Here is a 15,105-nt window from a genome sequence, read left to right on the forward strand (position 1 = left end):
GGTTCACTTAGTTCTTTCATATGTTAATATAAATCAGTAGACTCAAGTCTGCTAAAAATTTCTTATATAAGGTTATTGCACAGCCAAAATTGTACTCTGTTTCTATGTCCATTATGCAGGGAGAGCCAATGAAACAACAATCCATGCTAGCAGAAAACCAGTCACTGCTCAGAATCCAGTTAAAAGGGCGGGGGGGGGGGGTTCATTTATTCCCTTACAAACATGTATTTGGACTTGCCTAGAGGAAAAGGTATTTGTGAGTGTATGTGGAATTTGGAAAAAGGAAGAAGTGGGTAGAGAAAGAGTAAAGAAACCTTGAAGTGAGGTTTCTTTACCATCTCACTACTTCCCCTTAAAAAGGGTTATCAGGATAACGGTACTCCTATTTGCATGTAACACCTTGTTTGGCCCTTGGTATTACTTTTTGCTTCAAGATAATTACAGCAAATGAAATGCTCACATAAAACTGCCTTTTTAGACCAATGAAAGGATCATTGCTTGTCAGTCACTTCAAATGTTCTTACAGAATTTTATATATGTCCTAGATTCTGATGAATCACCAGTAGCAAGAGAACGGAATGTGATTGTGCATGCAAATCCAGACTTCTCTAATAACATCAATAGAAGGTCAGGCACCAGGGATTCTGAGTGCCAGACAGAAGAAATCCTCATTGCTGCTCCATCCAGAAGAAGAATCCGAGCACAGAGGGGTCAGAGTGTAGTAGCTTCCCTGTCTCATTCAGCTGGCAACATATTGGTGCTTGCAGACAACGGTGACACCATGTTTACAACATCCGTGAGCAACCGAGTCCGCTCAAGGAGTCTTCCTCGTGAAGGTGCTAGAGCCAATGAAGTGGATCACAACACTGGTGCCAAAATTCCAGCATATGATGCAGAACATTTTTTAGCAAACCAAGAAAGAATATCTACAAGCAGCAAAGATGGCATTAGTAATCAGTGTTCAAAAGAACAGCATCCTATAAGTTTAACTTGTTCTCAGCATCTTCATAGTCCCAATCATAACTCAAATGAGAGAGGGAGATCAAGGTTATCAAGGATGGCAGATTCTGGAAGTTGTGATATTTCATCAAATTCTGACACATTTGGAAGCCCTATTCACTCTATTTCCACAGCTGGAGTCCTTCTCAGTAGTCACATGGATCAGAAAGATGATCACCAATCATCCAGTGGGAACTGGAGCGGAAGCAGCTCAACATGTCCTTCCCAAACATCAGAAACTATTCCTCCTGCTGCCTCTCCACCACTCACTGGTTCTTCTCACTGTGATTCAGAACTATCACTGAACATTGCCCCTAATGCCAATGAAGATTCAAGTGTTTTCATAACAGAGCACTACAGTGATCAAATAGATAAGATTAGAGGTCACCGGACAAGTTCCTTCACTTCCACTGTGGCTGACTTGCTTGATGACCCTAATAACAGCAACACAAGTGACAGCGAATGGAATTATTTGCATCATCATCATGATGCATCTTGCCGTCAAGATTTCAGTCCTGAACGCCCTAAAGCAGACAGTTTGGGATGCCCAAGTTTTACAAGCATGGCTACTTACGATAGTTTTATAGAGAAGACTCCATCTGACAAAGCAGACACAAGCTCACATTTTTCTGTTGACACTGAAGGCTACTATACCTCCATGCACTTTGACTGTGGTCTCAAGGGAAGTAAAAGTTATGTTTGTAACTATGCAGCTGTGGGCTCCGAGAGTGGCCAGAATGCAACTGTTGCTTCCAGTTTCACTGACTGTGCCTGGCAGGATTATGTAAACCATAGGAGGCAAGGAAAGCAAAGTATCTCTCTTAAGAAACCAAAGGCAAAGCCAGCCCCACCAAAACGCAGTTCATCTTTAAGGAAATCTGACAGCAGCACAGATATTACTGAGAAGAAAGAACCAAAGATAAACAGTGGGCAGCAGCACGTGTCTCATACGTCCAGGGAAATGAAGCTGCCCCTTGAATTTTCAAACACACCTTCAAGAGTGGAAACCACTAATCTGCCAAGCAACCAGGAACTCTCCTGGGATAATCAGGATGAAAGTGGATTAAAGGATCCTCAGTTTGACACCATGGACATTCCATCATTTAAAGATGAAGGTGCTGAACAATCTCACTATGCAGATCTCTGGCTTCTAAATGACTTGAAATCTAATGATCCTTATAGGTCTTTATCCAATTCTAGCACTGCTACGGGTACTACAGTCATAGAATGCATAAAGTCGCCAGAAAGTTCTGAATCGCAAACATCACAGTCTGGATCAAGAGCCACTACTCCATCCCTCCCTTCTGTTGAGAATGAGTTTAAGCTGGCTTCCCCAGAAAAGTTGGCTGGTTTAGCATCTCCCTCCAGTGGTTATTCCAGTCAGTCTGAAACACCAACATCTTCTTTCCCCACAGCTTTCTTTTCTGGGCCCTTATCTCCAGGGGGGAGTAAACGGAAGCCAAAAGTACCAGAAAGGAAGTCCTCATTGCAACAGCCTGCTTCTAAAGATGGCAGCATATTTCTTAATAAAGATCTAGAACTTCCGGTGATACCTCCTACTCATCTTGACCTAAGTGCTCTTCATACTGTCTTGAATAAACCATATACTCACAGGCACCAACCTCACGCTTTTAATATCAATAAACAGAACATGGTAGAAGAAGCACTAAACTCTGACTCTCCACAAGCCCTTGCTATTACACCCTCAGTTCTGAAGTCTGTACATCTTCGATCAGTTAATAAGCCTGAGGAAGTAAAACAAAAAGACAATACAGACCTTCTGCACTTTCAAGGAAACACTTTAATGGTGACAGCTATTTCTTCAGGTAAAATGAAACCTCATACAAGCAAGAAACAAATATCACGCCAGTACTCCATGGAAGATGCTATTGTTTCCTATATCGATGCCTCTCCAGTGTGGATGAGTCCAGAAAAACTGCAACCAGAACACAGTTTGACTTTCAATGAAAAAAGCAGAGAGATCCTAACCTCAGTGAATGTGGGTGCTCCAGTAGCTAAATATGTAACAGAGCAAACACATTCAGTTCATGAGCTTTTACCTGACAGTCCCCTAAGTAAAGCTGGTAGTAGTTCTGCTGACGGGTCTCCAAAAAGCTCAACAATCTTTTCAAGCAATTCTGAAGGGCAGATAACCTCTTGTGTCTCTGACCAGGAGAGAAGTCTTGAACCTGTGCAGCTTCAGCAAGAATTGCATGCACACTGTGAACAAACGTTGGAATCTGAACCTGAGAACGAAAACATATCCCAGTCTGACCCCTCAGCTGGGGGAACAGATACCACTCATTGGTTAAAGCATCATCTAGATCTAAGCTACCCCGATGACAAAGTGCCTGGGAATATCAGCTATGAATCGGACATCTTAACTGTAGATTCACTCAGTGCAAAATATTTTGAGCAGGAAAATGATACTGCATCAGGTATTCCAACCAAAAGTGCCTCAGAGGACAATGACAGCAGAGCTGCTGAGACACAAGAGACTCCAGATGATGTTGACTTGAAAGGTAAGTTCTTAACCATTCCTGTACTATTTATGATGTTTGATGCCAGACACAGTGATGATGATGTGATTTAAATGTGCAGAGTTCCATTAGTTTCAGTGGATTTCCACCAATATATTTCAGCTAAAACTATGGCATGCTTTTGAGAAATATCTGTATTGGTATGGATCTGCATTTCTTTTCTTTTTTTTAAAGTAAAGATTTTATTTAAAAAGATATAACAATAAAAAGTGCATAAAAACTTATACAAGCACTACATTTGAATTTAGATTAAGCTAATAGAAGGATATTATTCAGAATATATAACCGTACAACTAAATTATATAATAGCTCTCTTCCCCTCTCCTTAGTTGCTTATACCCAAACTTTAATGTCAATAATTTTTAATTAGTCATTTCTCCTGTGTTTATCTTTGTAACATAATTACCTTAAGTTATCATAGTTTTAACTTAAGTAGCCAAAGAAATTTTTCCATTTTTTCAAGAATTCCACTGTTGGTCTGTTGTACCCATAGGAAGTTAATTTAGCCATTGATGCATATTCGTACATCTTGTCTATCCACTCTGGCATGTCAGGGCACAAATCTGTTTTCCATTTTGCTGCATACAGTACTCTTGCAGCTGTCACCAGGTATGGGGAAAGATCTTGTTCTTGTGTAACATTATTTGGTAAAATGTTTAGTAGCATATTTTTCGGGTTTAGTTCAAACCTGAGCTTGAGAATCTTCTGCATCTCTTCATGTATCTTTATCCAGTATCTTTGTGCTTTCTTACATGTCCACCACATATGATAAAATGTTGCATCAGTGCATTGACATTTCCAACACTGTCCACTGTACTAATTCTCGCGATGTCTTTGGGGATAGTATACTATCTAAAGAACATTTTATACCAGTTCTCACTTAACAACTGACAATCTGTACATTTAATTTCTTTAGTCCGTAGATCTTCCCATTGATTCATGGGGATGGTTTCTCAAAAGTTTTTCATCCATTTTAACATACAGATTTTAACTTGCTCCATTTCTGTGTGGTATTGCAGTAAAATTTTGTAAATTTTCTCTAATAGATGCTTCAGGTCACCTGCTGGGGAGGGGACTGGTTCGCCTTTGGGGGCTACTGGCAGCAGCAGCAGCACCGGCAGCAGAGGCATCAGTGGGAGCTGCCGCCACCGCCGCCAGCCACTGGGCCATTGTGCAAATAGATGTTTATTAATAATTCAAATTCTCTGTTTTCTCTTACACTGCCATTTTCTTTTGAGAGTTTGTTCTTTAAACCTAGATACTGCTTGGTGATACATCAACCATGGAATATTTTTCCCTTGAGCTTGAGTTTCTTGCCAAGTTTTCACATTTCCTTGCTTGTCTATCAGATTCATAGCTGAGCTGATCAATTTTATTTCTGGTGGCAGTGTCACAGCAAGCGTTTATTGGCGACATCAGTGGTGAGATTGATGGGATCAATCTATTTCTGCACTGAAACCATATTTTAAATAGTCCATCTCTTAGTATATGGACTCCGCCCTGCTTTTGAATGATTTTAGTGATTTCCTAAGTCATAAATAATTAAGAATGCCTTCTTTAGCATCCGTTGTCTCCAATTTGAGGTCTTCTACTCGGATTTATAATCCAATCGGTTATCCAAACCAATGCTGCCTAGTGGTACAGTTTAATATTTGATACTGCCAATCCTCCCCCCCTTTTTAAAATCCTGTAATACTTTAAATCTTATCCTTGGTTTCTTCCCTTTCCATGTGAAGTCATTTATCACTAAGTATTTTACTGGCTTTGTAGTGATAGCATAGTCTGTTATTTTTTCAATTTCTTCTTGTTCCTCTGTTGTTGTTGAAAGTAACATTATCTTTGTTTTCTTTTTGTTCAACTTATATCCAGAGTACTGTTCAAATTTTAATATTTATTCCATTACATACATTAGTTGTTTAGATTTGTCACTGATATAACCACATCATCTGCGTAACTTTTCATTTTATATATTTCTTTCCCCTCTTTTATTCTTGTCTTGCCTAATTCTCACCACCAGAATTTCCAAGGCAGTAATGAACAGTAATGGTGATATTGGGCACCCTGTTGTGTTCCATTTGTTATTTCGACTTTCTACATAAACAAACAATTAACTAGAATTGTGGCTTGCTGGTTGGTGTAGATACTTCGCATCCAATTCAAGAACTCAGTCCACAATTCATTCTTTGTAGTGCTTTCATAAGAAATTTCTAAGACACATTATCAAACAATTTTTCAGCATCTAGAAACATAAATGCAGTTTTTCACCCTTCCTTCTTGAATATTCAGTTGCATTGAGGACATATCTGATGTTGTCTTTTATGTATCTCTTTGGGACAAAGTCTGTTTGATCTTCATGAATAACTTCTGAGATACATCTTCTTGATCTTTCCCCATTATTTTTGTAAATGTCTTATAATCCACATTCAGTAAAGAGATGGGTCTGTATGATTGTGGTATTAATGGATCATTCCCTTCTTTATGTATTAAAGTTATATTTGCTTCTTGCCACACCCATGGTAGGATCTTCCTGTCTTGTATTTCCTTCATCACTTTTTGTAGGGATATGGCTAATATATCCTCAAAGCAGTTATAATAGGGAGCCATCAGCCCATCTAGCTTGGTCATAAATCCTTTGATTGGTGTCTCTTGCAGATGTTTCTCCATCTCTTCTTCTTTTATAGCTCCTTCTTTGTAAAGTTTGGAAAAGAAAGTTCTAATTTTAATTAGATCCTTCATTTCTTGCTCTGTATAGATTACTTGATTGCCATTTCTAATTCCCGATATCCTTCTTTTCTCTCCCACTTTCCTCAAGCAGTACACCAAATATCTTCCAGGTTTGTTTGCAGCTTCAAAATGTCTTTGTTTTAAATATGTCATTTTTCCCCTCAGTTTCTTCTACCTCCAATAAATCCAATTGGTTCTTTAGCTGCTTGATTTCTTTTCATTTATTTTTATCCCTTGTTATTTTCTTTTCTTTTTCTTTTTGGATGCTATTGCTAACAAGGTTCCTCTTACATAGGCTTTACTAGCCTCCCAGATTGTTATTGGATTAACATCCATTGTAGTATTTATCCTGAAATAGTCAATCAATTATTTCCTACATCCTCTTATAGCAATAGAGTGTCATTTAATCTCCATCGTCTTTCTTTCTTGCCTCCACTTTGACAAATTACCTCTATCGGGTTATGGTCTGCTAGAGTCCTTGGGAGAATTTCTGCTTTGTCCACTTTTATCAATAAGCTTATGGATATCCAACATATATCTGTTCTGGAATACGTTTGATGCCTTTGATCTGCATTTCTTGTGACTTCATTTCAACTGTGAAAAGAACACTTTTTTCCTCCTTTATAATCAGACATTATTTTGACAGTATTTAGATATTGTCTAGTTCCTGTCATTATAATCAATTCCATTATTAATCAAGTGAAAAGATTACATTAACCAGCTCTACTGTAAAATGCAGCAAAGTGTTTAACGCAAACTCAGTAGTTCTTTTCTTTTTGTTTTGAAGAATCTTCTCTGAGTGATGATTCTATAATATCACCCTTAAGTGAAGACTCTCAGGCTGAAACAGAAGATGTTTTTGTGTCTCCAAATAGGCCTCGAACAACAGAGGATTTATTTGCAGTCATTCACCGGTGAGCTAATGTTAGGGTTGGCAACATGTTCTCTATTTTCCTGATAGCAGACATAATGTAATCACAATACAAAATCGATAATAACAGCTATAAGGCTACTTGTTTGTATGTTTTTAAAGTTACAAAAATTATGGAGTTATGGAGGTTGATATGTGATATGCCTGGAGAAGTATAAATTGGCTTCACAGTGTATTCAATTTACAGTTTTCTAGCTGTCAGTCATGCTCACTTATATAATAGGATTCTATTGCTGAGAATAGAGAACTCAGACTTCAAGCTTTTTGATATCTAACAAGACTGGAGCACTACCTTCTGTCCCCCATGTACAATCTATTGCTAATCAGAAAACCCTCCCTGTCTACCACAACTATAATGGAGGGTGCACAGCTGTAATAGTCCTTATGGTATAAGCCTAAGACAGCTTACTTAGCTGTCTGAATTGGTCATTGAGACCTGGACAAAATTAATGACCTGTGCCAGCTGCAGAGGGACAATGCAGAACTAGGGTTGCCTCAAGGGGAAATGCTGTGTCTCTTTAACAGAGGCTTAGAGTGCAATCCTAAGCACTGTAAAATAAATGGATTTAGACTGAAGCAATTTTGCTTACGATTGCACTATTAATGTGGTGTCATTTACCTCTATGCCATGAAAAGCTTCAGCTGCCCCTTTCTACACATTAAACCTCTACCAAAGTGACAGAAAATTTTTCTCTGGACCGGTTGGCAACCCTATGCACAACCTGAGTAGCTTTAATAGGGGCAGAGGTTTGGTTGTATTCCTCTGGAGAAGTACTAAAGTCATCCCCATTCCTATACCTGCATGTTAGGAATGGAAGAGCAAAGCACAGCTAGAGAAGCTTTGGACTTTATCTTTTGTGTAAAAATGGCATGATTTTCCAAGCCTCCAGGAAATCGATAAAAGAGAATGGGATAGGCAGTTCCTCTTTGAATTATGGACCATGAGCAGGAATATATGTTCTTAGAATGCAACAGGAAAGCTGGAGCTCTCCCGTTATGGTACCTGGAAATCAGGCAAAGGAGAAACTTTTATGAGCCGATACTACCTATGTTGGCGTTTGAAATGAAATCCTGCCCTGAAGTCATTGTTGATTTATGGCAACCCCTGGAGGGGGGCGGGTTCATGGCAAGAGACTAACAAAGGTGGTTTGTCATTGCCTGCCTCTACAGCCCTGGTCTTCGTTGGAGGTCTCCCATTAACTAAACATAAATCCATTGTCAACATTCCTGCAAAAAAATTTAATCATGTAAAATTATTAGGTATCTCCAAGATGAATGTATTTATACAAAAGTGATTTATTTAAATAATGGTTGAATAGATTTCTAATTTCCCCCCAAATGCTAGCTATATACCATAATGTACAACAGAATGCCATGAAGAGATATGGTTTAACAGACAATACAGTTTGCTTAATTATCTTCATCAATTACATGAAAGAGCTTTGCAGAATAGCAGTATATGCAGAAATATTTTTCAAAATTTATGCATTCAAATAATTTTGAAGATATACTGTAAGTTTTCCTTGCTAAATTATGAAACCTAACTGTTTGAGGTAATTATAATTTGTAGGTTTTTTCCTAGGGCTGAGGGTGAGGTGATGCTAGAGCAATTCTAAAGCACAAAATTTCCCTTGTCTGTGTCACTCCCTTATTGAAACCAATTTATTAGTCCCCTTGGTAATAGATATAATTGTTTACTTCATTATTACTCCACTTTTTTCCACAATAGAGGAACATTGTTTTCTTGTCCTCCATTTTATTCTCACAAAACTCTGGATAGTAGTAGTAATAGTAGTAGTAGTAGTAGTAGTAGTAGTAGTAGTAGTAGTAGTAGTAGTAGTAGTAGTAACAACAACAACAACATTTGATTTATATACCGCCCTTCAGGACAACTTAACACCCAATCAGAGCAGTTTACAAAGTATGTTATTATTATCCCCACAACCAAACATCCTGAGAGGTGGGTGAGGCTGAGAGAGCTCTAGAGAGCCAGCCCATGACTAGCCCAAGGTCATCCAGCTGGCTTCAAGTGGAGGAGTGGGGAATCAAACCCAGCTCTCCAGATTAGAGTCCCACACTCTTAACCATTACACCAAACTGACAGTGTATGACAGTGTGTAGAACAGTGTGTGACTGATCCTAGGCTCAGCAAGCTTCCATGGTAGAGTGGAGATTTGAACTGGTGTGTCCCAGATCTTACTCTGTACCACACAGACTGTCTGTACTACATCTTTAATGACAGGGCCAAGAAACAGTAATGATAATAACAGTAGAAAGTTAAAGAAAACTCCAAATTTCCAGACTTCTTTCCAGATCAGATTCAGAGGCTTAACAGAGTTCATTTTGGCACTTCCCAAAGTCTTGTGCATTCCAGTTCCATACACATTAATTTAAGATTCTTCTTTATCAGATTTGTGTAGTAATATTGGTAGCTTATTATACAAGTCGAATAATTGTGCGATGATGGGAGTCAACATGAAGCTCTAGATAGAACCGTGCTGCCACAGTGTCTTCTCAGATCACATAAATTCTCACTGAAGCAAGGGAACTGGCATAACATATTCTCCTAAGTGCAAATGCTGATCTTCATCTTCCAAAAAACTTAAGCAAAACTAAATATAAAATGATACGCTTCCAGTATTAGCCAGTTCCTGCAGCTTTTCTGTGTCCATTGAGAAAAACATGGAAACAAGGCAGTACGGAACACCAAGTGAAAGACTGGCTGATGGTTAAAAAGAAGATTCGGTAGATGACTCAGTTGTGGTATGTAGATGTGGAGGATACAACAGGGTAGACCACTGTGAAACTTGTCCTGGTGAACCCTCCGCTTCCTAACAACTTATTAGGGAAACTGGCACCTCTTTCCTGATCACATCACTAGCAGGTCAATGCTAAACATGCTTATTCAGAAGTAAATCCCATCATACACATATTGACTTAGAAGTGCTTGGTTCACCTCTCCATAGATGAACAGCCCTCCTAGATCAAACCAGTGATTCATCTGCTCCAGAATCTTGTTTCACGCAGTGACCAGCCAGTTGCCCGGAAGCACCAGCATATAGAAGCCAAAGCCTTCCCCTGATGTTGGCTCCTTGCACGAGGTTTCAGAGGTTTACTGTCTCTAAATGTGGAAGTGCCACCTATTCTGCATCAATCATTAATATGGGTGCCAAGAGGCTTGGAGGAAAATATCCTGCTACTTTAATAATAGTTTAGTATGTGAAATTGGTTACCTGAAGCTTTTCATTGCACAGAGGTAAAATCATCTGGTAAATGACAACAGGATTTACCAGCTTCTAGCAAAGGGACAGGACTTTTTTGCTCCAGTCAGTTGGTAACCCCTGTCACATATTAAAGTCCCTTCTTACAAAACTTCTACCTCAACCTTATGTATGTAGCTGAAGTTGCAGTAAGCCACCCTCCTTTAAAATTATACATGCACAAAATATGATGTAATGATATTATTTATTAGCAAAGATCTTGCAAGATTGACATGCAGATTAAATAGAGTACAAAATTATCTGGAACATGAGATATAATCTCACAGTGTTCTTGAAGTCACCTAATGTGGTACAGTTATCCCTTAAATGTTACTATATAAAATACAAGATTTTCCATCAACTCTGTTTAGTAATTAGGTGGTGAATATTTTCTGTATCTTGTGCTCACTGTACAGAGCCTGATCCACGAGAGCATGCAGCTGGCCCCTCCATTCAGCTAGTTACACTCATCAGCATTCCTTTGTTGATCTGTAAATCATCAGAAGGCCTAAGCACAGTACAATGGCCTGCTAGGGTTCTTTTTGCTGCTTGCAATGGCAGCAGACATAAAGGCCACATGACAAGTTAAGATCTAGAGAGGGCCTTGAACAAAACAGTCTGGTCAGGACATTTTAGCTCTGAAGGGGGAATAGTTGGGTATTGAAGCTTGATCCCTAGAAATCTAACTCAGCTTCTCTATGGTGTCTGATCTTATACCAGACACTGGTCATGTTTCCAAAGCCCCTTCTGTAACAAGATGGCCCAAGAACATGCTTTTAAAAATGAAAGCTCTAGTGTTAAAATAAATTTTTTAATTGCTCTAGCTACTCCAGTAAAATTGAAATACACTTTAATACAGGAGCTCATTTACTGTTGATATAATGACTGCTAATCTGTCATGGGATTGATTATTCAACAGAAAAATTAAGGCTAGGTTTTATTATATATAAACTTTTATTCTTTTGTGTTGTGACTATTCTGGCCTTTGTTTCATAACAGGTCAAAAAGGAAAGTGCTTGGCAGAAAGGATTCGGGAGATCTTTCTGCGAGAAACAGATTGAGAGCTTCATCTAGTACTAGCAGTTTGTCTCCTACCAGCAGTACATCAGCTGCATGTACTCCTGTGTCTACTACCACTGTGGCAAGTGTAGCCTGCAGCCAGAGGTCTCCTGGACTTATTTACAGGAATGCCAAGAAGTCCAACACATCTAATGAGGAATTCAAGCTGCTGCTCCTGAAAAAGGGAAGTAGATCAGACTCTAGCTATAGGATGTCAGCCACTGAGATACTGAAGAGTCCGATATCCCCCAAATCTCCTGGAGAAACAATTGGAGATACTCTCCTAACTGCTGATGAGTCTTCTCCAGTCTCATCAAGTGCTGAGGCATTAGCTCCTCTCTCTCCCTGCCCTCCAAGAATAAATGCAGAAGGGTTCTCTTCCAAAAGCTTTCCTACATCTGCATCTTCACGTGTAGGACGGTCACGGGCCCCCCCTGCAGCCAGCAGCAGCAGGTACAGTGTCCGCTGCAGACTGTACAACACCCCAATGCAAGCTATTTCAGAAGGAGAGACTGAAAATTCCGATGGGAGCCCTCATGATGATCGATCCTCGCAGAGTTCCACATAGGCCTTATAAGTGCCAGAGAACACTTCTGACTGTTAATGGGAGAACTCTGCAAATGGTTGGTTCATGCGCATATGAAAGCAGGCCAATTCTGTAGCAGTCAAATACCATGCAGGGCAATACTGATGCTTGAAAATGCTTATTAAGGATGCTAGGAGAAGAGATTGTAGCTATTTATTACATCACATTTTCTATAAGTAGAATCATACACTTAAGTGGTTTTACTTTGGTTAACTTTCCCCTTCATTGTCACATTTCCTTCATCAGTGTAGATTTATATTATCATATACCACCCTCCCTTTCCAAAGGTGCCGATTTAGGAACAAGAACATTATCACTTGTTGTTGTGCTTCCTGAGGGAAAAACATGGACTTGCTTGAGGTATTGGTATTTTTTTACACTAAAACTGAAACAATATTTAGAAGATATGAACAAAACAGATGTATATATCCATATTTTTGATAAACATTTGTAAATAGAATTATCAGAAAAAAGTTGGTGGCAAATGATGACAACCTTGTTAAAACACAGAAATGATAAAAGGTAATGACTGTATTCTGTGAATACAATTTTCATATCAGACATAATTTACATATCTGTAACTCCCACACCAAGTTCAACAATTAAAGCCTGAAATGTGAATTTTAACACTTGAATGAGAGAAAATACAATAGGTTTAACCATCTCCAATTAATTTTATATTAGATGTTTTATTTGAAAAATGCTTTTCAAACAAGCCAAAATTCAGTTTGTGTCACAAGGCTCACAGGCATTACAAATACAAGCAATGTGTGGATCCAGCCAACTTTTTTGTTCTCTCTCACCCAATTCCCCCTCCTTGTTACAGCTCCCATCACACATGACTTTTTACATTAGGTTCCCATGACCTCAGGCATAGACATTTTAGTGGTCAAAGGGGATTCTGACCACCCATTTCCACCAGTGGAAAAGTTGGTTGGATCCAACCCAATTTATAACCCAAGTTGCCAATGCCCCCTTCTGTTCTGTCCTGTGAATTGTAGTTATGTGAAAGTTGATGGAATGCATATTCACTTCACTTTGGCTCGTTTCTGGATTTTCCAACATTTTCTTTGCTTCTGATTAAGACATCTCCCCTCTCCATCATTATCTTGCCTAGCAATGAGGGCTCTGACATAGAAAGAAAACCCATGAGTGCAAAATAATAAAAGAATGTAGAGGTATTTACAGCAGGAGTTATGTTGGGAACTGTAATTTTTCCTGAATAAATCCATGAGGTAGATCCTATATTCAGTATTGGGTTGTGTTCTCTGATTTTACTACAAAAAGCAGTTTGGGATAAACATTTATTATTACTATTGATTAGGCACTCCACAGAACATGCTGAAATCTACCCCGACCCTAAAAGTCTAAACATAAGCAACAGAATATAAAATGACTAAAAACTGAAAGGAAAAGAAAAAATAAGACCACAGCAAATTTGTCACAGACTCAAAATCAATTAACCAAATATCAGCTGGCAACAAATTCTATGAAGAGCAACAAGAGGCAAGAAAAAAAGAAAAATACAAATACAAATATTAAACTGCAAGAGTTCCAGAATAGAAAAACTGATACGAAAATTTCAATATGCAAGAGTTATACAATTCACTTGAAAGTAAACTGAACTGTGAAATGGAAAATGTAAACAAGTGCAATTCAATTAAGGGAGAAATATGGTCAAGTTTGCAGGCATAAAAAAATAAGACAGGCAGAAGAATGCAAAGCAGAAGCAAGACAAAATTGATGCAGTCCCTTTCTAGTGGTTTTGCAATCTCTGGAATGATGCAAGGCAAAATAATTTAACAGGTCATTTCAGGTAGGTAGCTGTGTTGGTCTGTAATACAACAGCAAGAGTCTGGTCCAGTAGCACCCTGAAGACCAACCAGATTTCCAGGGTATGAGCTTTCAAGCATCAGAGCTCCCTTCATCTGATTTCAGTAATTCATCATTTCAGTAATTCAGAAAAAGCAAAGTAAACTAAAGATGCAGAATCAACAAAACAATCTTTATTCAAAGTGGTGGTGGTATTCACACAGAGCAGCTCCAAATTTATTATTTGACTATGACAGTGTCAAGAATTTTACTAAAGGTCATTGTTAATTAGCCCATAGACATACATTTTGTAATTCTACCAAAAAATCAACCAATTAAAACACGCCATGTATACACTCTGTTAACATTGTATCCAGGGAATTGCTACTGAGTATGGACAAATACGGTTTTACTTAAGTTAAAAGGGTTGTTTCTGAACTTGAAAAAGCTTCTCAAAAATTAGTGCAACTGCCATACAACTCTCTCATCCTACAACTCCCCACCATTTCACCCAAGGTTATATAACCGAAAAATTGCCATGTTCTGGTTCCTTATTCAAAATCACTAATGCAAACCAGTGTGGTATAACACAGGGAGATTTGAGTTCAAATCCCTTTAGCAATTATGCTAAGTGGGTGGCACTGGACACACATCACTGTTTTGCAGTGTTACTTAACCTATTTGCTGTAAAGATGAAATTGGCTAAGTCTACGTATGCTGCCATGAACTCCACAGGGGAAGTATAAGCAGGATACAATATGATTAAATAGATGCTATGACTAGCATTCTTCCTAAGTGCAAGCAGTGAAAGAACAAAACAAATCTCACAATCATTTTTAAGGACCCAATAATAACTTCAAAGGCTTAGTTGTGTCAGTATGTTGTAGCAAAAACCGATGTCAACTCAATATAAAAACAGGATTCACATGCTAAACTGTAACTAAGCCATGATAATCACCTTTATGAACCCTTGGAGATTCTCACCCCTCTCATTCAAGTACAATTCCCAGTGTTTCTATGGGTACTCTATGTCAGCTGAACATAACTAGTCTGTAGTGCCCCTGTAATTGTCATAATAGTTGTTTGGGCTCAAAAGCACATTTGTAATAGGAAAAAAGAATCTACTACAAAAGACCAAGCTGTCATGCTTTACTGGGATATTTAGCACTTCATTTGAACAATGATTGTAATGGC

At 38.5% G+C, this 15,105-nt stretch overlaps 1 protein-coding gene across 1 annotated transcript in view; it reads left to right on the forward strand.

Annotated features, from left to right (window-relative positions):
- NHS (NHS actin remodeling regulator) overlaps positions 1–12,233 on the forward strand; it is a 320,070-nt gene extending 307,837 nt beyond the window's left edge. Inside the window, exons 7-9 of the mRNA XM_054973235.1 lie at positions 546–3,521; positions 7,051–7,177; positions 11,454–12,233. Coding sequence (XP_054829210.1) covers positions 546–3,521; positions 7,051–7,177; positions 11,454–12,081 — 3,731 coding nt within the window. The 3' untranslated portion in view covers positions 12,082–12,233. The remainder of the gene's footprint in view (positions 1–545; positions 3,522–7,050; positions 7,178–11,453) is intronic.
- The last annotated feature ends 2,872 nt before the right edge of the window (positions 12,234–15,105 follow it).

The sequence above is a fragment of the Eublepharis macularius genome, chromosome 3, assembly GCF_028583425.1.
Source record: "Eublepharis macularius isolate TG4126 chromosome 3, MPM_Emac_v1.0, whole genome shotgun sequence".
Taxonomy (NCBI): Eukaryota; Metazoa; Chordata; class Lepidosauria; order Squamata; family Eublepharidae; genus Eublepharis; species Eublepharis macularius.